General features: G+C 38.1%; 2 protein-coding genes across 2 annotated transcripts; one reads left to right on the top strand and one right to left on the bottom strand.

The window, feature by feature from the left end:
* Positions 1-4770: 4770 nt before the first annotated feature.
* On the bottom strand, positions 4771-17691 carry LOC140925155 (dual specificity protein phosphatase 10-like). Its single transcript, XM_073375112.1, has 3 exons — positions 16932-17691; positions 8940-9293; positions 4771-8136 (listed from the first exon to the last, which is right to left on the bottom strand). Exons 1-3 carry the CDS (start codon positions 17386-17388, stop codon positions 7913-7915), a joined length of 1035 nt encoding a protein of 344 aa, XP_073231213.1. The 5' UTR covers positions 17389-17691; the 3' UTR covers positions 4771-7912.
* Positions 17692-19602: 1911 nt separating this feature from the next.
* Positions 19603-27148, top strand: LOC140924301 (spermatogenesis-associated protein 17-like). Its single transcript, XM_073374330.1, has 13 exons — positions 19603-19735; positions 20509-20598; positions 21226-21307; positions 21470-21520; positions 21649-21667; positions 21854-21938; positions 22311-22380; positions 23186-23470; positions 23936-24036; positions 24630-24677; positions 26293-26361; positions 26561-26621; positions 26901-27148. Exons 1-13 carry the CDS (start codon positions 19668-19670, stop codon positions 26958-26960), a joined length of 1089 nt encoding a protein of 362 aa, XP_073230431.1. The 5' UTR covers positions 19603-19667; the 3' UTR covers positions 26961-27148.

A 27148-nucleotide genomic window follows, 5' to 3' on the forward strand; every position in this document is an offset into this window, starting at 1 on the left:
ATGCGCAAAGGCGCGAAGAAAAAAGGAAAAAAAGAGTTCGTAAGGACGAAAAAATACCTCAGCAAGAAAACCTTTGAGTTCTTTTTACCTTCGGAAGTGATTTGTATGCGAGTTGCATCGAAGAGCAGTCTGAGAGATTGAAAAAGGCGAAGGTGAGGTCGAGTGGATAAGGTTATGGCGAAAACGGAGCTGTAGGAGAATTTGTTGAGACTGACATGCAAAGAAGACGTGAAGCAAAACTAGATATTCAGCGAAGACGGGTTAAGTGGACGGAAGAAGAATACCGGGAAAAACATCAAAGTAAAACAGGGGCACCCAACGAGAATATAGTTCAAAACCACTTAAACATAGCATTGTTAAACGTATTTTAGTATTTAAACGGTAGATAAAGGCATATTTTTATCCCCTAAAAATTTTTCAGCTGTTCGGATTTCCTAGCTGAAAGTCTAGTGATCCGAAAATTATAGGGATCAAAACTCGCCTTTTCGAAAATTTCGTATATTAAAGATGAAACAACAACAACATGATATTAATTTGAGGAGGACTCGGAAAAAAAATCCGAGTCCCAGATGGGATTTGAACCCACGACCCTCCGTGATCTAGTCGGATGCTCTAACCACTTGAGCTACTGGAGACTCTATGGTGAGCAAGGGCCAATTTGTGGGTCTCGACTGGAACCGCATCACGCGGCTACACAGCCAAGTAATGATAGGCACACAAGAAGTGAAGAACTCACTAACAGCAAAATTTCAGCCAGAAAAAAGGCTCCCGAAAATTCTAGGTGACCTTTTTAGGGTAAAAATCAGTTAAAAATAGGCAATTATACCATTTTTTAGATGTTCGAAAATCCTAGGAGAGGCAGGCAAGCAAGAAATTTTACAACAAATGTTCCGAAAATTCTAGATTTCAAATCGTCTTCCGAACAGATATTTTTCCGAAAATTGTCGTTGGGCGCCCCTGGTAAAAGCGACAAAGGAAGGGAAAAGGACTCATATTTTTTATCCTCCGGCGATAGTGAGGGGCTAAGTTGCCTGGTACTGTTCTGAGGTTAAGAAAGAAAGACTCAACCCTTCAACCCCGATACAAGGACAAAATGATACTGACAGATAACATTAATAAAATTATTGAGCAAGAAATCCCGGAAGAGGAAGATCTTGCAGCGACAATTGCTCAGAGACAGCGCGGAATGAATTCAGCATGGAGGCTCTGCTTGAAGATAAAAAATGTACAAGTGACGGCGCTGGATCAAGTTATACTATGGAAGGATCTTCACACCTGGGACAGAGAATAATACAGTCAGGTGTGGTACATATCATTGAAGGAGAAGTCGAATTTGACGATTCGTTAAGCGCACCGTTGAATACAGAGTCTGTTTCAATACCTGCGCGTTCAGCAAAGAAGATGTCTATAATATCAATAGATGAAGAAGAGATGCGAGTAGCGAGAGAAATACGGGACGTGCTTCGAAGGGAGCCTTTCAAATGCAATGTAACTAAAAATAATGTGCATGCGTTATTCAGCTGTGATCCTCTGCAGCACAAGCAGGCACAAAGGGTGTGGCACTTACAGTCATAGAAGAGAAGGACAGGGGGAAGTAGGCACCTCTGACGTGTCAACAGCATTTGCTGATGGCACAGTTTCTTGGCAAGAATATGGCACCAAACAAAAAGATGCTGGTGAAGGCCATCTCCGCTTGGGAGGAATCAAACAGACCAGGTTTTCACTCCGACGCTTTGCAAGTCGATGACGGTTCAAACAAGGTTGTTGCCCGCAGTGAAGAATTAGTTAAGCCATTGTTCGCTGCAGTACAGCAGGAGAAAGAATACACTAGAAATATTAAGGACTTGGAAGACGCTGAGATGGCTAATGACATGGAATACATTTTGAGTGAAGATTTCTATGACATGGAATAAAAAAAGCAATATATCGTGCGTGTGATGTAAAGCAATGCCAGGAAGAAGACTGTGTAACTGACGCAAAAGATGACTGGATGAGAAGACAACAGCAGGAAGATGAAAGGTTGGCGAATGACCTAGAATACATTTTGAGCGAAGACTTCTATGTAGATACCCTGCGAGCAGAGGCCCTGCGATCTTCCTAGATAATCTCTGCTCGCAGGGTACTATGTAGATGACCCCCAAGGGACCATGTTTAAGGTGGCCCGAACCTATTTATGTGCTTGTTGGCTATGGTTTTGATTTGCGTTTTTCAGAATGAAAGATTCAACCGATTTCTATAGTTTTTGGTATACCAAATAAATAATGATATGGAACTTTAAGAAAATGTTATTTGTTTTCTTGTAGATATAAAAACCTTTGAGATATTGGCATATATTTAAAACCGCATTTTTACTAGAAATGTAAATAGCTTCAAAATCCCACGACAGATTTTTCCCTAACTTCAGCAAATAAGCCTCAGAGCAGGCAATCGTGACAGTAGAACTCGCTGCACAAAATGCTGGTCAAATTTAACCTTAAAATGCTACGCTAACGCATTTGTGAAAGTTGACGCACAAATAGAGGAAGACTGCCGACAGACTATCTCCTATCTGAAAGGATATTCCTACCTAAAGCTTTATTGCAATAAACAGAGTAATCAGAAACCTACGGCGAACACAGTTAGCACTACAAGAAGAACAACTTTTCGCTGAGTGCGCGGTATTAAAGAACTTCTATTCATCAAACTTACTTTGTATTTGTCCCTCTCTTTTGGGAAAATATAGCAAAAAATAACCTCTACTAAAAACTGTCAAGAGTTTTTAGCGTCGCAGGTTCCCGTTTTGAAGATAAATAAGGCCACCAACTCCATTACTTCTAACCGTCCATTTTTCAGCTGCAATGAAAACCGTTGCATTTGGTAATTTATTCAAGCTTTTTAGACTTGCCATCACATTCGCACGGGAAGTTTACCACTTGGGAATAAAGATGAAGACAGATATGGCAATCGTCTTATTCTTCTCATTATCCCCAACAGCCAACTGCCCGTGCGAATGTGATGGCAAGTCTACAAAGCCTGAATAAATTACCAAATACAAGGGTTTTCATTGCAGCTGAAAAATGGCTGGTTTGGAGTACTGGAGATGGTGGCCTTATTTCTCTTAAAAACAGGAACCTACGACGCTAAAAACTCTTGACAGTTTTTCGTAGAAGCTATATTTTGCCTTGTTAAGATTTGTTTCCAAAAGAGAGTGACAAATACAAAGTAAGTTTGATGAATGGAAGTTCTTTAATATCACCGGGCACTCAGCTTAAAATTGATATGATCTTCTTAAAGTGCTAACTGTATTCGCCGTAAGTTTCTGATTACTGTGTTTCTTGCAATAAAGCTTTAGGTAGGAATATCCTTTCAGATAGGAGATAGTCTGTCGGCAGTCTTCCTCTATTTGTGCGTCAACTTTCACAAATGCGTTAGCGTAGCATTTTAAGGTTAAATTTGACCAGCATTTTGTGCAGGGAGTTCTAATGTAAGAGAGTTAGTAAGAGCGACTGGCGATTCACAGAGCATTGCACCGTACAGTAAAGCAGCTGAAACTGAAAGATACGATCACGCATTCGCGGAGAAATGGAGCCCAGGAACTGCTTAGCCGCCTGAAGAGATTAAACTAATGTTACAAATTTAGAAATGACATTGCTAATAATCATTATTAGCCATGTTCTTTCTCTATTTGGGATGATGAATGACATGAAACTGTTTTAGTAAACGCATGAGGTAAAAATAATTAGACAAATGACATGGAGGAGGTGACTAAATGTGTGCTCACACACTTGTCTTACTCTGTGAACTAGTACAGAAATGTGGCTACATTTTCTACACTGAGGTCCCGATGTCGAAACAAATAATATCAGGAATTCTCACCATTCTCGTTATTCTTGCTACGAACGAGTATGGTGCAAATTCCTGTCATTATGTGTTTCTCCGACCTCAACGCCTTTAAAGATTTTCTAGCAGTGAAATAGAAATTTTGGGGTCCACAATAAGTCGAAAGAAATTTTATTTAAAAATTTCTCTCCACTTGTTGAGGACCCCCAGAAAATGGTGGCCAAAGTAATTAAATCCAGAAAAAAAAAATCAAATTTTATTTTGTTGAACAAACACAAGGAATCTCCGGGTATAAACGGGACACACCAGAAGATCACCATTAGAACTGATAGGGAAGGAATAGAATAGAGTTTCAGCGCACCCCGCTTCTTTTTAGCCAGGGAATGTCTTTTCCTTTGTAAGACCTGTTTTCTATAATATGATAACTTATAATCTATAGTCTATAAGAGCCGCTGTGCTAAAAACTTTTTTTTTCAGCGAGAACATTAGAATATGTGAAATGTAAATGAGCTAGAGTGATAATGTACAATTTTTAAGTTGCTTAAACAAAACTCAGCCAAGTTACTAACATTGCCGATTACAAGTTGCTTGTCCGATTAGAAGGGATCGGTGTATAACTATTCGCCAAATATGAACGCTTGAGCGACATTGGCCGTATTCACACTAGAGACGGATTGTCCGTCTGAGACGGGTTTTGCCTCAAGACAGGTAATGGCCGTTTTTATACTAAGAATGCATTATCCGTCTGGATGAACTTGGGCAAACATTTTGTACAGTATTTCGTCTGTTTTTGCGTCTCAAGTATAAAGACGGGCTCAATACGCATTATGACGGACTACCTTTCTTAGTGCGTTGTTCAAGACGTACTTCGCAGGAAAGTTCGTCCAGACGGGTAATGCAGGGATTTTCTTTGCAAGAGTGATATGAACAAAACAGCAATAAGCAAACAAAGAAGGTTCACTCAGTTTTATTGCAAAAATCAACACATTTGCTAGCATAACCTATCATTACAAAACATCAACCTGACATTTCTACACAACGGTTTCGTCTAAGCGTAAATTAATCGGCGAACTTTAAATTTGTGCCTGTGTCTGCAAATCACAAATAAACTCGCGATAAAACAATAATTAAAAACACAAACGAAAATGTACGAAACCTTGAAAAATTTCTCGGGATTTTACTGTCGACAATAATGAACAGGACCAATCCTTCTAACACTAGCATGTCATTAACTCTTTAGCTACAACAGTTTTAGTTCAAAAAAATCTTCTCAATGGTCCACTAAAATTTCAGTCTTACAGTGATAGTTGTTACATACTTATTAACCAGTGTTGTTCAAGTAGTCAGTTCTCGCTAACGTCTTAACATGTCCCAATATACACATACAAATTCTCCAAACTGATCTCCATGAATTTCATTAAAGAGAAAGTTGAGAGAATTCGCTACTAGATCAAAGGATTAAGGATTCCTGTAGGTGATAATTTTGTTAATTCTCAGAACTTTTTTCTCTTGAATATGTATTGAAGTTATTAGGAGAATATTGAACTTGATCACTCTTGGGAATTAAAGGACAAATGTGATACTGAACAATATTGCTGGCATTTAAAAGAGTGTAATCCCAGTTTCCTAACAGCTGTTTAAGAATACGTTCCTGCTAGCAAGTCTATTATGCCACAATGACTACTCATATAAATGACTGCTGTTTACTATTTTATACGCTAGAATTATAACTTTCGAGTGTGGATAACTGTTTTCTATATGCGACTATTCAAACAAGATATTCAAATTACTTAGGCCCACAGTACTAATAGCAGCGGTAAATCACCTTGTACTTGGATATCTTTGGGTTTAAGCTTAAGGTAGTATTCCTGCTAAAATATAATTGGTATAAAAATGCCGAGCTATTTTGCAATAACTTGTCATATATATTCGTATTACGTTTATTGGTAAAGCCGTTAACTACTGTTATCTATGTCATCAATTCAACGACTTACGTCCCGCATACGGGTAGGGTTGACTACTTCGAAAAGTGGATCTTACAGTTTTCACACCACACAATAGAATGTAGATCATATGGAGACTTTCTATTACTTAACTGAGCACCTTATTGGGTCGCATAAAAAACTGCTTTTCATCTGCGATATTTAGAAGGTAACACGTTTATGCATTATTTTTCTTCGCTGTCGCGAAAAAGAAAAAAAAAAGGAAAAAGGTTGAACGAAATGAAAACACCAAGAGAGACAGATGGCATATCACCCCCAGTCACAGTAGCAAAGTTGTGCTTAAAGATCCTTCCACTCACGGCGAAACAAATGTCGTCCCATGCAAATTCTCACTAAGCAAAGGATTCGACAAGAATTTGTTAACCTCGACTTGAAAGCGAGGCCCAATCTTTGACCTTTTTGGACGAATTCAGGAGAAAGCAACAGGTTGTTTCCTGGTGTACAGTACAAATGTACTAAGATTTTGTATGTTGGTCGGTTGCATCGTATGATATTTAAATAACGCGGGTCTATGTTAATGCTTTCTGGAACGGTATTTACTGTTACGACTTTAGTATTTATATATATATGCAATTCGTATAATTTAGTTTTTTCATATTTTTGCTATATGAGCTTGATCCTCAGAAGGTCCACCGTTGCCCCTGGCGACGTCAGACAGTCTGAGAATCAAGCGATACCGCCAGTGTAACTAGAGCAGTTTTCCAGTGAGTGTCGTGAAAAACACGACCTGATAAACCAGTTACATCTCAATCACCAAGCGAGGGAAAAAGAGGGAGACCAAGACACGACCAGTTTCACAACTTGAACCAAACCCGTGTACCGGGTACCAAGCACGGAAAAAAACGTGTAAGCCAGGGGTTAGAAAAATATGGCGTGACATTTTTCAGCCAGTCACAAAGCGTAAATTATTAACCCAAAGCCTTCACGGAATTACTTTCAACACTCAACTGAAAACTGCTCTACGACAAAAAGTACACAGTACTTATCATATTTAACAACTAGCGTCTGAGAGACCAAGCGCACTTAGGTTTCTTCTTCAACAGCGTACAAATCGCGGCTTTAAACCTACATGCTCCACTCGTCAAACAAAAACTGTCTACTGGGGCTTAATTAACCACTAACCTCTTGCACTATATTTTTCTTTTTAATCTAACTCGCCAGATATGGATGTTACAAATTATAATTTTCTTCAACGTAGTTCGCTGTATTAAGAGGGCAAAGGTTAGATAAGAAGCAAGTTTCGTCGCCTTAGAATGAAAGGAAATTCGTCACTTTAGAAACGAGAAGGAAATTACACTGAGATAGCTTTCGCAGGGACTTCCGGATAGTTATTGTCTGCTATACAGCCGTTTTTAGTGTCGTCACGCAACGCCCCTCCCCAGGGGAGTGTTGCATGACGACAGACAGACTAGGACAGCTAGTGACCAATATTTTTCCCTGTCCCCAGTGACAGTCCCATAAGTCTTTGCGAAAGTTACCTCGGTCCAGTCTCCTTTCTTTTCTAGAGTGGCGAATTGTTTGCATCTCAAGTCGTTAAAAAATCGTTTTGACAAAGTCCTGCTGAAGAATTGGCAACTGGAACTTGGAGTAACAAATACTACGAGCCCCGTCAACAATATGCTAAGGTTAAAAGTTCAAGCTATCTAACTCAACTGGTACAACGTTTGGCAACCAAACCGTTCAAGAAGGAACTACTTTGTGTTTAGGATTACCTAACAAAACTACAAACTACGACTACAAACTACAAAACTACCAAAATTATCTAACGTTTATCAAAATAAAGATAGGTCAAGTACCATCTATTTCATGTTTCCAATGTTAGATAAAGCGATTTAATTATTGATAATATTATATTATTAAATACTTCTTCATACTTAATATTTCCGATTGTAGTATATACAAACGTTAAGCGGAGTCCATTGGTTTCCTTTGTTTTCTGTTCTCTGTTGAATAACCTCTGCAAAGAAGGCGTGTGTGGTAAGATTTCTGCACGCTTTAAACGCGTCTACACTGTACCAAACACGCGTGCATCAAAATAACGCAACCACAAAACGTGACAACAACGTGACAAGCCACCAAGGGTGACAGCCTCAGGAACTGTCGCCGTTTCTCCTATTTTTCTCGTACTTAAGGAGTTGCCCCATGAAGTTTAAGTTTGGCGAAATCACTGGTCTCAGCTCCTTGACAAATTTGTACGCGTCACCTAAGCACAGGCCTTGTTGCTTCATGATGTAGGCTACTGTCACGGTCGCCGAGCGTGACACACCGGCGTGACAGTGAACAAGAACACCATATCCGTGTTCACGGGCTTCGTCTGCGAAAGAAAGAAAACCGTGAGAAACGAAGTTGCGTTACTTGATCGCAATTCATGGTTTCCATGTCACTAGATGGGTTTAATATACTGCGTGTTTAACGACAAATGAATTTTGTAATTACTTGTCCAAGTAACCCAACTCATGTTTGACTTCAATTCTTGACTTCGATGATTGATCCTTTCCTCATTCACCGGTGACACAAGTCCATCTGCCTTCAGTTCTTCTTCGTTTGCCACCGGTGTACACTGGGAAATTCTGATACAGACTGGAACCGTGCCTCGCAGTACTGCACAAGGAGGACACGACACAGTTCCACAGGTATCCCAGTAACAAAGCGCCATGACACCACAGGCATCCCAACAATAAAGGCGCCATGACACCAAGACAGGAATATCCCATCAACTAAAGAACACACAAGAACAAACTTTTCAAACACTTGTTCTTTTATCTTGTAACTGTCTGAAATAGTCACGTGTCCTTCTGGGAAAGTCAGGTAACCCATTCCTTGCTTCACACAATTAGGATAGTGCTTGTTAGTTTTAGCATAAACGAACTTACCTCCTGGCGAAATGGTGCGCTGAGTTGCGCCTTGATACGTGGCTCAAAATGCCTTTTTGTTCTAGTGCAATACACCTTGCACAGCTTGAAATACGCAAGCACTCACTTATAAAACACCCATTTTTGGTCCACCTGGACAAATTCACGAGATGGTTCGCGCTTAACTAGAAAACCAAATCGCTTGTGTTTCTACCAGAGCGCCGTCTCCCAATGCTCACCAATGAAATACTGTATTTTAACTTACCAATAAACTGAATTGCTTCATCGAAGTGCTGACCGATGTCCTCTTGATTCGAGTCGTGTATTTTAATCTGCTTATAATGAATGTCTGGCCGCTGGCTGAAAAAATTCGGACATCGCGGCGTCAAGTTAAGGATGTACTTGATTGACAGCCTGTCAATCAAGGCTTCGTCAGCGGCGCCTTCTTCATTGCCAAGATACAGATAAGGTAGGATGGCCGTAACGGGCGTTCCCTGAGGGCGACCTGGAACAGGTTCACATGTGGTCGGAGAGGGTGGGAAGTCCGCAGATTGGCAGATATTAACCGGAACGTTTTCGCATAAGTTCTGATAGTCCCTACAAAATTCCTTTAGTCCTCCTGTGAGAAAAAAAAAATTAACAAACAAAAACGGTTTTTAATGGTGGCCTTCACGTATAGGGATAACAAATGAGAATTTGAATTTTGATGTTAGGGTTTAAAGGGTTAAAGTGACCACCGTTGGGCCATAAAATCCTAGTCGCAATAACGAGGTGGTCGCATTAAAGAGCTCTTCAAAAAAATAAAATAACTCAGTGATTTTTACATTTGGGTCGAAAGAATAGGGTCGTAAACACGAGGTGGTCGTATAAAAACGGTGGTCGTAAGGCGGGGTTCCACTGCAGTGGCGGAAACAGGGGAGGGGCCCGTGGGGCCCGCCCGCCCCTCCCCCCCCCCCCCCCCCCTCACACACACACCTTATCTGAAGGTCTGGATTTGCCACTGCACTGTACATAGGTTGATATTAGAGCACCAACACTCATGGCTTGTTCGCATGTAATCACCCGCGCTTGTCGTGGCTATCAAGCTTGGTAAGTTTGTTCGCGGTCATTTTTGCTGCGAATTTACCAAAGACAAGAAAGTTGCCTTGCCATATATTTGTTTTTTGTTTTAATTTTGAGATTTTTACAACATATAAACAAATTAATTCTGTCATTCTCTTCCCGGGCGCTTGACCATGTTTTCAAAAGAATTCTTAGAATACATTCATTCAGCATCGGGAGTTGATTTTTCAACGCAAATCGGCTACGAGTTCAGCTAGAATTTGAGCCGCGCACATTGTTGTATAAACAGCACTACACATAATGACAGCCTGGAACAATAAGCAACCACAAAGAGAATGAAGACCCCGGAGAAACGCGCAAAAATAGGTAAATACCAACGGGAACCGTCCATAACAAGTACCAATTTTGAAAAAAAACAACAACAACAACAACAGGTAATAATGAGGCTAAACAATTGCACCAGGGTCTTAGAATGAAACCAGGGAAACAACTTAGACGGTTGAACATCTTTGTGCGACAGCGGGTACCAAACATAACTACGGCACCGGAAGTGATTGTATAGTCAACAATAAGAAAACCGGAAGAGCGCCTGCAGCTTTTGACGAGTTCTCACCACACTCCAGTACAAAAAGATCACTGCAAAGTAAGAGTTCAAACCCACGAAAAGTTAACTCAATGCAGGAAACAAACAAATCCAAGCTGACTTTCTCGCTGTAATCAAAGTTATAATAAGATGTCAAGTCAAGCGAAGGATGACAAAACACAACTCTGATTATTGAAAGGCTCTGGAGACTAAAGAAAGCCAAATTGATCGCGCTTGTAACAACCCCAAGATACGTTTTGTCGAGGTACCTCTTTGCAACTTAATAACTGCAGAAAAAGGTCCAGCAACTTGGAAGTACGACTGTTGACTTTGAAGACAACCACCTGTTATAGCATACAAGTGCACTGTTGGGCAGCCAACACAGTTATTAAAGGTGCACAATTACCAGCAAGATGAGAGCGCCGTCTTTGCAAAAGCCCCACTCGCGTTCCACAGCACCGCGCGTTCATATTTCCTCGTTGCTTTTGCAGTTTTTCTTCTACAAACTACAAGACTCGCCACAGTTTCTAATTTCACCACAAACATACGTAAAGAGAACGACGCCATTAGGTCATTGAGAAAAGAGAAACGGGCAGGTATTACTTAATAATGACTTAACAATTACACTCTCTTTAGCTTGACTAATTATTTTCCAGTGTTACGCACTGGTGCCTCACTGCCAAAACACCTGTCAACCAAGACTTTTCAGCTTGCTCAATTTACCTGCGAGTTTTGCAGTTGCGATTTCACAAAACGCATTCAAATTAGCAATCGAAGGCTAAATACGCGCTACGAAAGACTCCAGATATAAATCGTATCGGGAAAAAGGCTGGCCGACTAACATGGAACCATTCACGTGTCCGCCCAACTTTGACAGGCAAGATACGCCTCTCTGAGGGCCCGCGGGTTTTTGCAACAGTAGAATTTATGCTGGATAAAGAAAATAAAGAGCTTTTATGCTGTCATGAGGTAATTTGACAGTGTCTAACGGCTTATTTCCAATCTATCCGCGAACGAAGAGGGTGATCAAGCGCAACTTAACATCTTGACTCAAAGTGCAACTAACTCACCCAAATACCGTTATCTAAAGACCTCGAAGGAAATATCGTCGACATAGCTGGAGGTGATACAAGCTTTATTAGACAATTGCAAGGTACTGCATAGACTTGCCACAAGTCGACCTCACGAGTTTCACTCAGTTCACACAGCGACAGACAGACGATTAACGGTTTAGATCGTGGAAGGTCTTGGGAAACAAATTACCAAAGAAGTTGCCCATCAACACTAGGAAGCGAAACTTCTGCGACAAGACAAGAAACATGATTTTTTCTTTTCGGAAAGTGAAAATGTGGAATTTAAAATGCAAACCACAACATCATTGATAAACAGAGAAATGCTTGGATGCTTTTCGAAAAATAAACAAACCTCAAGAAACGACACTGCAGAAAACCTAAAGAAAGCTGTGCCTGATGTGAATCGAAGCTATGAGTGGTTCTCAGGCTACTAAACGCTTTTTTTTTGTTTTTTTAAAGAACGTAAGTCAACAAACTAGTTAACCCTCCGTCCTTCAAATAACATGCTACTTGAAGCACGGTGAAAAAAAAATTCAATAAATAAATTGACCGTAATAGGTGTAGTATGTTTCGTCCGTACATAACAACATCAGAAAAGTAAAAAAAAATTCACTCATCAAACTTATCACCTTTCACTCGCGCACATGTACACAAGTTCTAGTCTCTGTCCGCGAACCATTATTAAAAGTGGTCAAAGTTCTTCAAGCTAATTGTACAGAACACTTTCAATAAAACGGCAGGTTACGGGAACTTCTCAAAACGGCCATTCAAAAGCACTTAACCGACACATTGAAAAAGATACGACACAACTGGGCGTGCTCGAGGTGAAGACAAACTTTTCCAGAGCAAAAGCATGCTTAAGCGACCTAACGAATGGCATAACGGAATCTTGCACAAGACGTTGTAACCAAACACTAATGAGTACAATTTTACCTTGCATAAAAAAAAACGGATTTACATGTAAGGCGCGGTTCAAACGTCGCATTTCACAAGTGCTGAATCTGATGAAATTGAGCGAGAACAATATTATTGCTGCTGCAATTACTTGACTGCCTCTCAGAATTATCAAATGCTATTTCCAAAGGTGCTGAAATCCAAACACCGAGAAGCATTCCAAATATCGTTTATAAATGTATTTTTTCATCCTCAAGATTATACAATCAGAAAAATTAATTACATAAAATCCCAATTTAATCTTTTCGAATTGCTTTAAAGCAAACAGTACCAGTTTAAAATACGACTAAGTGCAGTTCATTTCAGTCCAAATTTTAAAATCTGTTTCATATCTCCATAACTCTAGGCAAGACAGTTTCCCTTTCCACTCACAAGAGTACACATCCAATCAGCAAAATTCTACTTAACTCCCAAACTTCATGTGGTTATTTATCGACAAAAATACGGTATGTCGAAAGAAGTGTTATTAGAGTGGTCACATTACTGGATTTCATTCATGACTTAAAACCTAGAACCCTATATGTAATTGCCCAAAATTGACCCACAGTAACACCTTGAAATTATGAAGCTGCTATTCCACTCAGTCAATTACTTCCTCACTTACTCACCAAAGGGTTTTTTCACTGGTATTTCCAATGGTGCCAAGGACAAAATTCTACAAGGCATTACAGTCAAGTTCTGTCCAGGTTGTTTCCTAATTACTGAACCTAGTTGCTACTTTGAAGTAAAACATGTGAACCACATAACCACACATATTTAGTGAAACAAAAATATCAGAAGGGTGAAGTCAGTGTTGTAAAGTCTTTCAACTCAGTGGTCTGCATCGACCGTGCCAATTTGGGCCTTAATGCCCACTCAGGCTAAACTTGATAAGGATATCGTTCATGACTAGTTACTATAACAGCAATATTGAGAGAATTAGATCTGATTTAGCATATAAAGGGGACGAAACAGTGGGACTTTTATGTGAAAGCTTACTTCTATAAATTAACCTAACTCCATAACCAAATATACCATTTAATGGGTCAGTGAGAACAGCAGAATTAATTGAAGAAATTAAATGACCCTTAATGCAATTACCTGATCCTGGGAAAACCCCGATTAAAAATACATGCAAGTATGAAATGACAGACTCCAAATTAATCAGTGGAAATCCTTTAAATCAGCTATTCATATTGAAAAGTGAATGCATACAATTACTTGTAAACCACCTTGTGGCATGACCATATTTTGCTGATGAAAGAAAATTTATTTTAATCACATCTTGTTCAAGATAGCTTAGTGACCTACTGTATTAAGTCAGCTAAATCTGCCTACGTTTCCAGTTCACTAGCCATGCTGTTACCTAACACAATTGTTCTGGATGAGTTCTTCCATATTTTCCTTGCTACTAACTGACCCTACCCCCCACCCCTGGTAAATAAAAATTATTACCTCAAGGAAATTGTATCCTAAATGTTGTAAATTATATGTCAAGAGCAAAAATTTAGAGAAAATTATTCTGCTTGAGGGAATCAGCTATCACAGAATTACCCAAACCAACCATCCCTTCTTTTTATTCAAAATATAGCTTGATTCGTTTTCAAAAACAGTCACTTTCCCTTTTAAGCACATTTAATTTCCTTGTGACCTTTGGAACTCCTAACACTTCAAACCCATTCTTCCAACTTAAGAAGGCTAGGAATGTTGAGTTTACTCCATGGGAGAAGTAAGTGTAACTTTCCAGAAAACCAGATGGCATGCAAAACATATTTAAATTTATAACCTTGGTTAAGTTTTAAAGCTATAACCCCTACATAGCTATGAGCTCGAAATTTCTCCCTTGCCATGACAAACGTTAATCAATCAGGGAAGCAGTAAGAAACAAAAACATGATCAAGCAATAAACTCACTTATGTAGTAAATGTATACTATGGCCGGGAATTTGTAGGGGGAGAGGAGGGAGAATTCACGTTCTGATGGTGAGATTAAAGGTTTTAACTGTCAAAGTTTCACATTTTCTCAAAAAGGATAATGAAATTTGATCACTGGTGGATGCGAAACATGAACAACATGAAAGGTCAGAATTTTCAGCCTTATTTCAGATAAGAAGGAACGAAAAGGGTCAAATATCTAGCTTATGTAATTCTCAATTTTCTTTGCCTCCTACCCTTATTATTCAGATAAATCAATAACCTGATCATTTTTCTTTAGTTCTTTCATTATTTACAACCGTGAGTAATACTAAGGTCACGAAACAAAAGAAGTTGAAACTAAAACTATGCTGAAACTATTTTAAACTAAATTTCATTTTGAACAGTAAAATATATAAAGACCTGTCATCAACAGGAGGCATAATATGAAAAACTCCAGTGAAAGGAAGCTTCTAACTGCAGCCCGCCATATCAAAAACTGCATCTTCAGTGTTACCCTCAAATATCCAATTGAATTTAAACCAAGCTAACAAAAAACAATGTAAAGTTTAACCTTTGGGTCTTTAACTTCCCAATATTATCAGGACATATAATTTTGTTCCAGCTTTCAGCCAAAAGATGAAAATATCCCTTTGTGTAACCATTCAAGATTCTACCAAACATTTCAGACATTTAAGGAATTTTGATATTGAGCACCCGTTCAAGTCAATGGCTAGTTTACAACATACCCGAATATTGGAGTGAACAAGAACATACAACCAGTTTAAAATTGAATACCACTGAAAATTAAAGATCCAGCAAGGATCTACCGTGAATGAAAGAGTAACATGCACGAAGAAAAGGAAATGAAAAACTGAAAACAACAGCTTTAACTTCAGCAAAGTGATAATTAAACCATCAACAGTCAACCATCTGCAGATGAATATTTAAGCATTGATCAAGAAACAGTAGCAATCTTGTTAAAATATAGCACTGACCCAGGGTGATCTTAACCCAGTTTTAAACAACCCAGTCTAGAAAATTACTGAATAAACTTGCTTTGTCCAATCATGGAAGAGGGGATATTGTGTTTTCAACATGTTTAGTCATGAAAACACTGTCCAGACCTTCACGGGTAGAACAAAGATTTCCCAACCTTAGCTAATGAGCACTGTCTTCTTTTGGGTTCAGTGTCATAAGCTGGCAACGATTACTTACTGATCACTTCTTTGAGGTTTTCGGTAAAAAGTTTAAATCTGAAACTGACTGGTGGATATTCATAACAGCAGCTGAAGTGTTTGTTTTTTGGACACTTGAGAATTGGACGAAAACAAGGATATAGCTTCAAGATGTGGTGGTTAGAAATACAAGACCACAGAACTCAAGCTAAAAGGAAAGCTTTGTTGGTTTTGAGAAGTGAAGTTAGCTATGATGCAGTAACTTTCACCTACTTCTGAAAGAGGAAAGAAAATAAAGTGACCAACATCAATCTTCTCCTTACAACATCCTTTCACCATCAAAAGAAAAGGTAATGAGAATATGTAAAAAATGGTCAACAAAGGGAGAAGGTTTTGATCTTTTGACATGTACTGAGATCAGTATGGAGAATTTGCATGTGAATATTGGGCATTACAGGGTTAACAAAACCAGAATAGTTTGGAAAAATCTCTGGTTATTGACTGTCAATGATAGCTCCAATATAGACTTGTAAAAGTACACCATACAAACAGAATTCTCTTCGAAAGCCAAGAAGTTTAAAATAGCTTGATATCGGGACAGTGTGAAATGTGTTTGCAATGCAATTCCACATTTGGGTAAATTTAAACCCTTTAAATACTATTCTTTGTGATTGCAAGCGTTTTAAATGCTTTTCATAACAGCAGTGTTAAGTCACATTTCATACCAAAATTCCTTACAGATGTTAATCCCAATTCAGACAAATGCCTGTGAAAATTATTCCTTAAAAAAATACTTAGCATACCCAGGTAAAAATAGCAGAAATGAAACAGAATCTGTGTTGCTCTTCAGTATAAATGCTGACCTCCAACTATAAACTTCTTTAGGCTATTTTTTTTTAACTTTTCTGCTACGAAAAGAATGCAGACTGAGGATGATTGTATGACATAATATGATAATGAAGGTATAAAAGAGTCAATGTTCAGAATGTAGATTAGGAGTTGCTCGAGGGGGGATCTGTTGCCCACAAAGCCACTAAAACACTTTCAATTTCACCTCTTAACAAAAGGAATAGGAATTCGTGCAGCGAAAAATGCCGACGTCAGATTATTTCCTGCGCAAGCAAACAAAACTGATCACGAAGCATGACCATTGCTTTTTCGGTATCTGAGCCTTACTTGCGTCACACAAGCTTTCTTGACAAAAGAATAACTTAAACGTGACCATGTCTTTATGTTACAGCTGTTTACGAACGAACGAACGACTACGCATGAATATAAGCACGACAAAAACCAAATTCAAGCTCTTTTTAAGCATTAAAATCTAAAACTAACAAGGGAGACGAAACTGAAGATTATAATTTGTACAAAGGAAAACTATCGCGCGTCTCGATCGGACGGCGTCATTTGTTGACATAAGGTGTACGCAAAATGCGCGCTAAGAATTGCGGTTGACCGAATACAGTACTTATGCGTTTGCGTTGTATAAGAAACTGGTGCTAATAAAACCCAACTTACCTTTAAGTATTGAAATATTCTTGCCTTCTTTTAAAAGAGTCTGTAATACTAAGCAAATCGGTCGACAAGGATTACAGTCATCAGGGTCAGTTGACAGCTCATCGTAAACGACAAACGAGGTCCCCACTCCACCACTGATAAACTTTTGTTTGCCCTCGGCAGAAGATATTAAGTCCTTTAGTTTAGCTTTGCCTTGTGAAAGTCTTTTTCGTCCTATTCCAGTGCAATTCACATGTATAGCACCTCTAATGTGTAATCCGTTGAAGGCTACTAAAGATCTGCAGTCAACAATGAGAATTTCCGATGAACAAGAACTCGTACCAACATCACTCAATCTTTGGGCGAGTTCAAACGACGTAACAATTTTCCATTTACCACAACTTGACATAGTGTTGGGTCGATTTACGCATCCGACTTTCACTTCTGTAGGTCTTGGTTGGAACAGAAGAGGAGGCATTAAGACAATAATTTAACGCGAAACAAGAAAGTAAAAACCTTCGGTGAAAACCGAACGAAAACGCGTGTGAGCAGCTGTCTCAGACAAGACCACCACCAATGCAAGTTCTTTTCAACACGTGTAGACGAATATTCCAACACAAACTATTCCCAAACTCAAAGTGAAGTTCTCTGTCCCTTTTGGAAAATCCCAGCTTTCCAAAAGAGCGACTAGCAGAGCGAATGGCTTTCGAAACAACCCGATTCTTTGTAAACCCTCATTTTGCATACTAGTAGGTTGTTGAGAAACTGTGTGAAGCAAAAATAGCCTGGTCAAAAGAAATAGTGATGTCATCGCTAGCCAATGACATAACGCCTTCAAAAAGAAAAAGAATTCTGCTGACAACTTCTTACGACATCCACCATATATGGAGTTATCATTGTGACGAAAGGGCCCGATCGTTTGCGAACTCCCACGAGTACCTTCCCTCGGGTTATTTCATGCGGAAACGAACATTTCCCGGGTTCTAAAAATAATTATTACCCTAACGAAGTATTGGCGTGCTTTGTCGTGTTCAATAAATATGTCCTTTGACGAGAAGCATGATAGTTGTCATAATCGGATAAAATAGTATCTTTCAAAAAAGTTCACATCTCTGAACACGAATCGAACTCCTGTCATAACTTACTTACAGGTAAGACCAGATGAGATCAAAGAATGTACCAGGACATTCTATGAACTTAGTAGAGCGTGGGATGCAAATGTAAATAAATAGGAAAGAAAACTTCATCCAATGATTTTAACTTCCCTTTCCGTATAAATAAACTGAAATATATTACACAAATTTTGACCTCGCTATTTTCTTTCTAGAAAAAATAAAATGATACAACAATGACCACAAAAGGTTAAAGGAAATTACGATAAAAAAGGGCACACAAGGAAGCGACCGGTTACTGTTTTGTCTGGATATAGGGTGCAGTAACATGTTTGGTTTCTAGGTGAGGTGTGGACTAAATTTATACTAAGGTGATGAACGTCTCCGAAACTGATATAGTTTCGAATGCTTTGTTCTCAGGCAAGGCATGGAGACATTCTTTGACAATTTGATCTCGAAGACTGGCCGCCTATTAACCTTATCAACCTCCCAGTGGAAGACCATCAATGTTTACTATCCCCTTTTTGTTACTCACTGTAAGAGCGCGTCTTCAGTAATTACAAATTTAATAAGCTATATATTAGTTTACCGCAGGCCAGCAAATAAGATTAGGTCACCGATCTCTTACGAGTGAAAGTAAAATTAAACATGACTAAAAACTGATTAGTAACCAAAAGAGTCATCGCACTTTTAAAGGATAGATACATGGAATTTCTTTGTTGTTATTTCTCGTTCATGATTATTTTCGCTAAGACCAGGGCAAAAGGGCACTTTTACTACGTCGACTGTCAAGATTTTATTAGCAAAAAATAAAACAGGAAACAGGAAAAACATAGAATATAAATGAGAATAGTTTTTTGGGGTAGTTGTTTGGAAGGGGAAAAAAAATCTGCGTTTCACGGCAAGACCAGGGACATTTTCCCTTCCATGTCACTGCCGCGCCGGACTAGGAAACTGCTCAAAAGGTTTGTGTCAAATTCCTTACAATGGTATGCTTCAGAAAAGTATCATTGCAAATTGTGTTATTTACGTGACACGGATAAAATGAATTTTTTCAAGGCAACGTCACTGATCCATGTCAGCTCATGAAAGCGGATGCGCGCGCCACGCACGTTTCAGCCACGCCGCCATCGCGTGACTGGACGCATGACAATTAGTACTGCAAGTTAGTAATTTTTTGGAGAGTAAAATTGAGATGTTTGAAAACCAGGTGAAAAAAATGTTACTGTTCTATGGCATGTCCTTTCTTATAGCAAAGCTACCTTTTTGAAATACAAACCACACCAGTACTCCTCAAATCGTTTGATTAAGTGCTGTGACGAAGGGTTTGCTGTTATTCATAAATTTGATACCGTGACCAATGGACCAAGTCCAAATTGTAGCAATTATTTTGGGCACTCCGTTTCTATGAAGTCATTTCTTGTGAAGCGGAGGTAGAGGTTAATTTTAAAAAGAACACATCAATAGCTATAACCATATTTAAATAATAAAAAACTCAATCGTACTTTACTTTTAAAAGGATGATTCAAATTTCTTCTGATCCCCAAAAGAACGAGCTTTTGGAGGGGTCAAGAAGGCAGAGTGGGGACTGGGTAAGATTTGGCTAAGGTTTCCATGGGAACTATCTAGACAGAAACTGTACAAAATGGCTACCTTCATTACCTTGATGGAGTCTAGAAGGAATGTTGTTGACCAATTATTTCAAAAGCAGAGGTTAGATGACAAGAATTACGCCATTAAGGCCTTAAGTATCCTTTCGTTTACATGTTTTTAAGCTTTGATCACGGAAGAGACATATCTCGGGCAGTTTTTGCGCTCAAAAACTTGATGAAGCTAAAGTTTATAACTTCCCCATGCCCTGTAATTTACAGCATGATCGCGTAACTGTAACTTGTTTTCATCTAAAAACTATAGCTAGAGATACTAAATCAAGCCGAAGGTAATACTTTACACATTGATTTATGTAAAACTAGGCCCAGTGTCTGACTTATAGTCCATAGCTGGCAAGAATATCAGTACAGTGCATCTGTCTCAGAAATAAATAACATTGAATTCATACAACTACCAGCACTCAGCTACTCATGTCCTGGGCACAGTAGATTTGTGTGGCTAAGTAATGAAGAATTTTGTGTATGTTTAGACTTGAGCACAACACAGAAATCCCTTTGAAAAGCACACAAATGCAGGTCTCTAAAGTGTTGAAACTTCTAATGTTCAGTTAATCTTAATGGAAAGTACATGCTCACTTATTTTACAAACATGATTGTTGACCTCATACTGCAACACGATTGGCCAATCAAACAATGCCTTCTTCATGTTACATTTTTCTTTGGCGGGAAAACAATGCAGTGATGTTTTGATCTTTTCATCCATTGGCTGATGAAACGAATAACAAACACTTGTAAACAAAAACCATTTTTCAAGGTCATATGAAAATCGCTCTAATAAGATGTGCAGTTAACAGATTGACTTGTTATGTTTTACAGAGATGCAGAGGATCAAAGGCAAAAGGAATTCCAAGCAGCACTTAAGATCCAGTCTTGGTTTAGGGGAACTAAAGTTAGAGCTTACTTTAAGTATGTATGAGAACAAGTGTAGTTGATTCTAACCTTGACACTATTATAGGAGTCAAACCTCCATTTTACATCATCAATGAGACATGAAAGCACTGCAGGCATCAAATCACAATCCAACAACCAAACATTGATCTTTGATATTTTAGGTTGTAACAGTACATAATACAGATTTATTCGCTCACTCTTTATTAATGGGAAGTAATAAACAGTGCCAGAAAATAATAATGTCCATACCCTGGACCACACACACCTCCCCCACTGACGTGATTTTTTCTAAAACCCCTCAACCTCTCTAGAAATTCCAACAATTTGGTACCCGCAACACAGGAATTTCCAGTCCCTTCTGTGGGGAGTGGGGAGGGGAAGTGAAAATTTTTGGAATCAATATTGCAAATAATGCATGTACAGTGTATCTGTCGTGGGTCAAAATTGAATTCAGGTTTTAAAAATTATTTAACCTTGGTTGATTCTCAATTTTCTTTGTCTCCTAGCCCTAATTCACAAAATAATAATTAGGGCTAGGAGACATTTAGGAAAATTGAGAATCAACCTAGGATAAAAAATTTTAACCTGAATTTAATTTTGAATTTACTGTAACATATCTATAATATTATCTTTTTTTCATAGATTTCTTCATCACTGTGCAACAACAATACAGAGACGTTTTCGAGGTCACAAAGGAAGAGAAATTTACAGACATCTTGTACAGGTAAGATTTTATTTGCTGATTCATTATCTTTCACCAAACATTTTTGTAAATTGAAATGTTATTGTTAAAGAAAGAACTATGAGCAAAGTAAGTAAATGACAGTGCCATACAACAAACTGATTGATTAATAGCTCAATTTCTAACAATAACTTGTCTTATCAGGAAAAACTGACTAAAATGCGGGTTGACTTCTACAACAAGCAAGCAACCATAGTAAGTGTTGATGCGTCCATGCAGATATTTTTAAATGTATAACTTGCAATAATTATACAGTTGCCATTTAAATTTGAATTTTAGTGTTGAAAAATGAAATAATTCAAAATTTATTTATTTTTCTGCAGATTCAAAAATTTTGGAGAGGTAGGTTATGGAAATTTTTTTTTTATAATTATAGTTAATAAATGACCACATTGTAAACATATTAAATATATTGCTGTATGCTTTCAATTATTGATATGAAGAATATTAGTGGAAACCAACCACCTTACAATTCCATAATCTGATTGGCTAAGATACCATCTATTGTGTGATTTTTTTTCCTGCTAGGTTTCTATGTGCGCAAGTATATCTATAATTACCACAGTCGCAAGAGATACTTACAGGGTATTGTCGCCAAGAATGAAATAGTGAGGTGAGACTAATAAGATACTAAAAAGTCAATTTTATCCAGAAGATTTGATGACCTGTACAGGAGATCAGGAGGTTTATGCCATATTCAAGAGACTATCAGATAATCTGGGAGAGTTGGTTTATATGATATTTATTGGCCTGCCAGCAAAGATGCCTCGAGTTGATATGTAGCAAACAATCAGTATGTGCAGCCCAATACATTATGGGTAGCTACCTGAATCACATGTATGTCAATATCATCATTGTAGTGGTAATAGACAACCTTGCAGTCTCAGCTTGAAAGTTGTGAATGGATAGAAATTTTCAAACAAGTCAGAGGACTAAATAAATGTGAACCATGTGATCAGTCTAGGGTACTGATTTTTTTTTTTAGGAAAGAGTTGGAGGAATTTGCCATAAAATCAGAAAAAGAAAAAGACATGAAAAGAGAGTTGGAAGAAAAGGTAATCAGACTCTAACGCTGTTTTTGTGATACTCAAAATCAGATGCTCCACTAACGTACATCATAAAATAAAGTTTAAACCACAGTGTAAGTATTAAATAACTCATCATTCTGTTTTGCTGACTAAGTTTAGCAGCTGTTCAAACAAAATAAAATCTTGTAATAATTTCAAATAATATTTTACAACAGTTGCAGTATTTACTGTCAAACTCAGAAAACTCCATGTGAACACCTGAACATTTTCAGGAAAAGTGATTGTGTTGTGACCAATCACAATTAAGTTCAGGACATACGAGCAAACAACAAAACCACAAACTAATTATCCTTGCTGTTTGCAGTTTTCTCATGCCTCATTGGCTTTCTCCTCGTAACACAATGACATTCCACAAATATTTCTGGTGTTCACGGTTTTCTGAGTTTCATAGTTACTGCCATCGTGTCATTGTCAATAATAATAATAATCTTTATTGAGATGACCTTTTCATATAAAATATGGTTTTCAAAAAGGATCTCATAAAATTAAAAAATACAAAATTCAAAATACACACAATTCGCAAAGACATTAAAAATCTAGAATATGTAAAAACTATTAAAATGTACAAGATATTAATTCAACTTCATTTAAATCACAAATTTAAAAAGATTATGTTTAAAAATATTCAGAATCACGGATTGACTGATTGCCTGGTTAAGTGAGTCAAAATCCTTGATCGCATGAAATTCATTTAAATTACAAATTTAAAAAGATTACGTTTAAAAATATTAAGATTCATGGATTGTAAACAATTATTTTTTTCTTGGTTTAGTTTGCAAAGGAGATGAGAGCACGAAAAACACATTACTTGATCAGTACCCACCAGGTGCCTGGAGTATACAACTCACCATTTTACCCACCAAATCCATCTGCAAAGGAAATTGAGCTAAGAAATGTAAGACCACTCAACCACAGAAGCCGACAGCGTCTCAAGGCACAGCTTCCATCTGATGCTGCGGAGATTCTCAACCAGTCGAGAAATGTCAGAACATTATCCAGGGAGTCTAAAAGTATTCCATTGCCACCAATATCCATGAGTACAGCACAGAAGATGCAGGTATGTGCACAGGGATCCCATCCTCTGCTCATGTAGTGGATTTTGCTACAATTATTATGCTGTGTCAGTTATAAACCCTGTCTTTTCAAATTCCACAGGTCAGATTCAGGTCAACATGCCTAAGATAAATAAATAAAAAGTGTGTTCTTATGCTAGCTGTAATCACTTTAATCCAGAATGAATTTAAGGATGGAGGAACTACGGGTATATAAAATTTGAGCCAGCACAACCTGTGGACTGGCAGAGGTGTATTTTAGACTCAACAATCAAAACTCAGCCTAGCAGGGGATTATGCCTGAGTTAATGTGATGACATCTATAGCAAGATTATTCAAGTTATTTGCTCTGACAAAGGGCTCAGCACTCAGAATGTCAGCTTTTTTTGTTTAATGAGCCCACCATCACATCACCACTGTTTCTTTATAAACCAACCCAGTATTTTGTTCCTGGTTTTGTGTTTGTGTAGGGTCCATTCCGCACTCCTGATGAGGTATGGCAACAGAGACACAAACCATTAAATCCTACTTTAAGAGTGGCCACGTCATATTTCTCAGCAGAGGACGCCAGGTATGTGCTGATCAGCCTTTCAAGTCTGTGTCCTCCACTTCTCATTTAACATTACAGGGTTGCCACTGTCAGGGGAAAATCAGGGAAGAACAAAATGGGTTTCAGTGTTAGTGACAACGTCAGTGAAAAGTCAGGGAATATTATTTCCATGTTGCTGCTGAGTTTGAGTTCTAAATTTCATTGTTCAAGAGATGAAATGGATAAAGTACAGTGGAAGCTGTCATAAGTGGACACCCTCAGGATACAAAAAAGGTGTCCTTAACAATACTGGAGCTGGCTTTCTACAGGAATGTAACAATACAGGGTTTGTTTTGGTGTTGAGAAAAGCAATGTTTTGTGAAGGCTGCCATAAGTAGAGCTGTGTGCTTACAAGAGTGTCTGTTTGGAGAGCTTCCACAGTATATAAAAATGATCAGAAAAAAATCTGATCTCCTGTGGGAATTCCAGTCACTTTGAATGCTGTAACCATTGAGATCGGTTACTCATGGCAAGTAGGTCGCTTGAAAAAGGTGTGCTAATAGCTGGGCTTGGGTGACATATTCCCTGTGCAGCTTATGACATATCTTACTCTTGTGCTTATATTTCCTTCTCAGGAGTGATATGAAAGCTGATGAATGGGTATCAAGACTGATAGATGATAAGTGAGTAGATGATGAGCTTGTTCTTGTATTATAGTAACAAGAATATTACATAAAAAGTCTGAGGACATCAAAGTTTAGTTTACATTATATTACCATTTTGTCTTTGATGCATGCAGACTGTCACTTTTTGTCAGCTTGTTTGGTTGTCTGTTACATTTGTATAATTTGCAGAGCATGTGCAGTTTATTTGCATCTATACCTCTAAGAAGAATTTGGCTCAAATACCTCAGGGTTCTTGTTTTGTTGTCCTTTCCACAGAATTGTTCCTCTGGCTTTTCCTCAGAAGTCCTCGAACTCCTAGTGGTCAATAAGCTCAATATCTGTCTAGCACTGCTTCAAAGATATCCTCAGTGGCTTTATATATTTCTATCACAAGCTGATTGATGCCTGTGTTTCTTCTCTTCTCTTGGTGCGCTCACTTTATATCTTTATCATCAAGTCAACCTCAATCAACAGTCATTTGTGTGATACTTCTAGCTCTGTTCTTCACCATAACCTTCGTCCTTCAACAGACAGTCAACCTTTGTATACACTGGACTAACAAAACTCTCTTTCCTCCTGCCTTGTGACAGTTGCCAAAAAGAATGAGCTGTACACTTGGAAGTGACCAGAAAACTAGTTCTTACACTCAGTTTACTGGCTTTTCTGGACTCTTTTGTCTGCTGTGTGTTAAATGCCAGCTTCACAACCTCAACTCATCTCAACTATCTTTCCATAACTTTTTGCAAGTCTCCCTCTTGTGATAAGTCTTGTAATACATATAAGAATCTGAAATTTAGATTCTTAAATTTAATTTCCTTATGTGCATCATAATGCTTTGCTACTTTCCTTGTTTTGCAATGAATGTTACATTCATCAGAACAAAGTTAGACTTAGTCGTTTCTTCGATTCTATGTTCTCTCTGTCTTCTTTGTACTTTTTCTGGTCCAGCAATAAAATAAATCATCCACCTTTTTAAATGAAGAAGTTCTCTATGCTATGAATGCATTTTGTTCGTTTTATCTTTAACCTTCTGTCTGTAGAAGAAAACAACTCCAATGATTTCGTTTTGGTCTCAAACCTAAAACATTCCTTCGGCTACTTTACTTCCTTCCTTTCTTACATCACTTTTGAGGATCCCAGACCTTTGCTTATCTCATACTGCTTGCTCTTCATAACTTGGACTCAAGGGTCTGGGAAAGAGTAAGGCATAAACTTGCAACCAGACATTCTTTGCTTCCTTGCAACTTTACCATTCCTGTAAGTTCTGACATCTCCTTTCCACATTTCTTTAAATAGCAGTATCGTAACCATTTACCATTTTTCCTTCTTGTAAATGCTGTCTCCTAAATCACTTCAGCAGTCTCTTTTCTTGGAAGAAAGTGCCGTTAAACTTCTCTGTATTGTAGTTTTAAAAATGCACATTTTATAAATGGTTTTCTGAAAGAGTCGAAGCAATCGGATGAATTTCAGGCTAATCAAATCCCTGTTTTTAAAAATTTGAAAAATTCACAAGATTTCACCGTAATGGAACCTCCTACATTACTGTCCCTTCATTCGTTAACATTTTGAATCATTCGTGGTTGAAAATTTGAGGAAATATTAAGAAGAAAGTATCCATTTTTATCATTTTCAGATTCCTTCCATTCACGCATCGTGACCGTCCTTATGAACCGCTTTTACACACCACTTCCCAATATGGAAGGTGAGTATGACGTCATGATCAGACCACGTGAAGCTAGGGAGAGATTTTATAAGGCATGACGGTGATAAGCTCAATGATCACAGTATAATACATCTTCTATTTCTGAATATTTTGCCGTATGTAGCATTGAAAACCGAGGCAAAAGTCGCAATAAAACAGACAGAAAACCTCACCCTGATCGAAATTTACTCTCTTTCAGCCTGCCGTATGGAACAAAACATTTTAGGGAAGAAGACAGAGAAAGACGAATCACCTCCTCGGTAAGAGTGTGAAGTGTAATTTGTTAGTCTGCAAGTAATTAACCCCTATTTGGGTGCAAGAACAAATAGAGTGATTGTGAGCCAGTATTTTATTGGTACGAAATTCTCGTAATGTTGGGTGTGGCTGAATCGAGGCAAGCTCGGCAAGATTGAAACGAGTGAAAGAGCTGATTTTCACTCGGCTCAGGTTACTTTCGCTGTTTCTGTCATAGTTTTTGGCGCAGCTCCATTAAAATGTAATGCAGACTTGTAAAACATGTTATTTTTTTCCTTTTGCAGAGATTTCAAACAGTGGTTTCTCCTATTCCAGTTTTCGAGCAGTTTGGAAAGACGTACTAACAATGTACCGGTACAAAACTAAAATATCGTAGTTACAACAGTATATCGGATACTGTTCTCATTTTAGCTAGGAAGAAAAGATAGCCAATTATCTTCTTTGTATTATATGTATTTTTACTTGCCATAAAATTACAACAAAAGAAACGACCCTGGTTTTGTAAATATGTAAATAATTTTTTTGGTAATCG

The sequence above is a fragment of the Porites lutea genome, chromosome 14 (genome assembly GCF_958299795.1).
Source record: "Porites lutea chromosome 14, jaPorLute2.1, whole genome shotgun sequence".
Taxonomy (NCBI): Eukaryota; Metazoa; Cnidaria; class Anthozoa; order Scleractinia; family Poritidae; genus Porites; species Porites lutea.